Source organism: Portunus trituberculatus, chromosome 48, assembly GCF_017591435.1.
Source record: "Portunus trituberculatus isolate SZX2019 chromosome 48, ASM1759143v1, whole genome shotgun sequence".
In the NCBI taxonomy this organism is placed as follows: Eukaryota; Metazoa; Arthropoda; class Malacostraca; order Decapoda; family Portunidae; genus Portunus; species Portunus trituberculatus.
The window spans coordinates 9,010,925-9,013,424 of NC_059302.1; the positions used below are offsets into that span (position 1 = coordinate 9,010,925).

Genomic DNA, 2,500 nt, shown 5'->3' on the forward strand with positions numbered 1-2,500 from the left:
GTGTGTGTGTGTGTGTGTGTGTGTGTGTGTGTGTCGAAAATAACTCTTAGGTGATTTTTTTCATGTTTTTGTTATATTTTTTCTTTTCTCTGTTTTTTTTTTAATATTGCTTCTTTTTTCTTTCTTTTGCTGTTGCTGTTGTTGTTGTTGTTGTTGTTGTTGTTGTTGTTGTTGTTGTTGTTGTCGTCGTTATTGCGTGCGCGTGTGTGCGTGTGTGCGTGTGTGTATTGACCTGAGACCCAAAGGCATTTTTTTAATTAGATTTACTTTTTTATTTATTATCTTTGCAATTATTAAACTACTACTACTACTACTACTACTACTACTACTACTACTACTACTACTACTACTACTACTACTACTACTACTATCACCACAACGACACCTACCATTCCTTTCTTATCACTGTTGTTATCTCTACCGCCATAACTGACACTGCCTTTCGTGTGGCGGGCGAGGGCGATGCAGTAACAGACTCTTTTTCTCTCCTGCAGGCGAGGGCGAGGCGGTGGCAGAGCGGTATAAGCGGCAGGAAATAGTACACGCCACCATCAAGACTCTCCTGGCGGTGAGAAGACCCTCTCCTTTCCTCTCCTCTCCTCTCCTCTCCTCTCCTCTCTTCTCCTCCCTTCCCTTCCTCTCCTCTCCTCTCCTATCCTCTCCATCCGTCCGTCGTGCCGACCATCCAATCCCTCCCTCCTCGTCCACCTTTCCTCTCCCCATTCACACAGTCTTCCACGCATTATGTTTGCGTCGCTGTGGTTATGATTGGTTTTCCTTCTGATTGTGTTTAGTTCTGGCGGCTAAGTGATATGATAGGAGTGCAGAGCTTTGTTCGTTGCTTCAGTCACACCAACCCATCCCCGTCCCAGCTCCTTCTTGGTCTCTCTGTCCGTCATTTGTGTTGGAAAGAAATTGTTCTCTCACTCACACGTTTTGATTAGTTTTGTTTTTAATTTGAAACGGTTGCTATCTTTTTATTTATTTATTATTATTATTGTTATAATTATTATTATTATTATTATTATTATTATTATTATTATTGTTGTTATTTTTATTGGTATTGTTTATTTCTCACGTCTTTGTTTATTCCTTCGCCAGGTTTCTTGAGTTAAGTGACAGTAATGGGTGTGACATGGATACTCACGTGACTCGTGTTTGGTTAAGTTAGGTTAGATCTTTATGCTACAGTAATGGCAAGGATTTCTTAAGGTTCCCCTCCACCACCAATGTTAGGCTCCCTCTACTCACTACCACCATCTTATCATCTAGGCCAGTGTTCTCAGATGCCTTTCCTCCATTATCAGTATTATCCTTCCCCTTAACCACCATCAGTGTTGTCAGCCTCCCCACCATCCACACCATCGTCACAACTTCCCACCAACTCTCCCCGAACTGTCATTGTTGTGTGGGTCCCTTCATCCTCCAGTGAAGTAAGGTTCCCCTCCCACCAGTGTTGTCAGGGTCTCCTCTTCATCGTTGTCAAGTTTCTACTTCCCTCATCCTATCCCCATTCCCACTAGAGATGTCAAGTTCCCGCTCCCTCCCCTCACCTCCTCACGAGTGTTGCTAAGTCCTCTTCTCCTCCCACCATCATCAGTGTTGTCAAGCGCCCACTCCCTCACCCTCACCTACCTGTGTTGTCGGATTCCCACTTTCTCCTTTCGTCCCCACATCAGTGCTGTCAAGTCTCTCCACCCTGTTGTCAGTGTTGTCAAGCCCCCTCTCCTTCCCCCATCAGTGTTGTCAGGTTTCCTTGCCAAAGTTAGGCTATTGGAGCATCAATTTGAAGGGGTAAGGGAGGGAGCAGCGCCCCCTTGAGCCGGTGAGTACCCATGTTATCAACCCTCCCGTTAAAGATTGCCTTAAGCCACCGTCTCTCAAGTCAAATATAAATAGATCAAGAATTTCATTACTCAAGTAAGATAATTATTTAAGTATTGGTTTCCATTTTTGTTTTCAAGTTTTCACTGCAATGGTTATTCTTGTGTTTTGTGGCTACATCACTTAGTGTCCCTTAATGAAAGTGTCTGTCTCTGCTTCCCTCACGCCGAGGCCCCAGGATCGATCGTAAATGCTTGTTCGTTCAGTTGGTTCGTGCAAACTTCCGTCCAGGCTCCTTCGTTGGGCTCTACTGACTCCCCTCCGCCTCACTCCTCTGCTACTTTGTCTAAAATGTGAGAGAGTTCATGGTGAGGTGTGTCGTGTCCTGCCTTGCGTGTAAGCGGCAGCAAGCCAGAAGCCAGACCTGCCGGTGGTGTCCGAGCCGCGGCGGGGAGTCAGCCAGTGCCCAGCGCCCGTGCCTCGCGGCTTGCTCGCCTTACTCCTCCTCCGTCACATCCTTTTCCTCATCCGCCTTTGCCTTTTCCTCCTCTTCTTCCTCCTCCTCCTCCATCCCTCCTCGTCCTACTCTTCGACCTGTTTGCTGTCCGTCTGCATGCCTGCCCGCCGCTCTCCTCGTCTTCGCTCTACACTCTCCTCGGCGACTCCAAGATATCTC

At 46.6% G+C, this 2,500-nt stretch overlaps 1 protein-coding gene across 12 annotated transcripts in view; it reads left to right on the top strand.

The window, feature by feature from the left end:
* The window catches only part of LOC123498571 (regulating synaptic membrane exocytosis protein 2-like), a 99,045-nt gene that overhangs the window by 31,184 nt on the left and 65,361 nt on the right, over positions 1-2,500 (top strand). For 9 of the 12 annotated variants that reach the window (XR_006672724.1, XR_006672726.1, XR_006672725.1 and 6 more), the window contains exon 4: positions 495-568. The exons of the other annotated variants lie outside the window; for them this stretch is intronic. Coding sequence is in view for 5 of the 9 variants with exons in the window: in XM_045245790.1 (XP_045101725.1) it covers positions 495-568 (74 nt within the window). In the remaining 4 variants the exon portion in view is untranslated. The remainder of the gene's footprint in view (positions 1-494; positions 569-2,500) is intronic. 12 annotated transcript variants of the gene reach the window in all.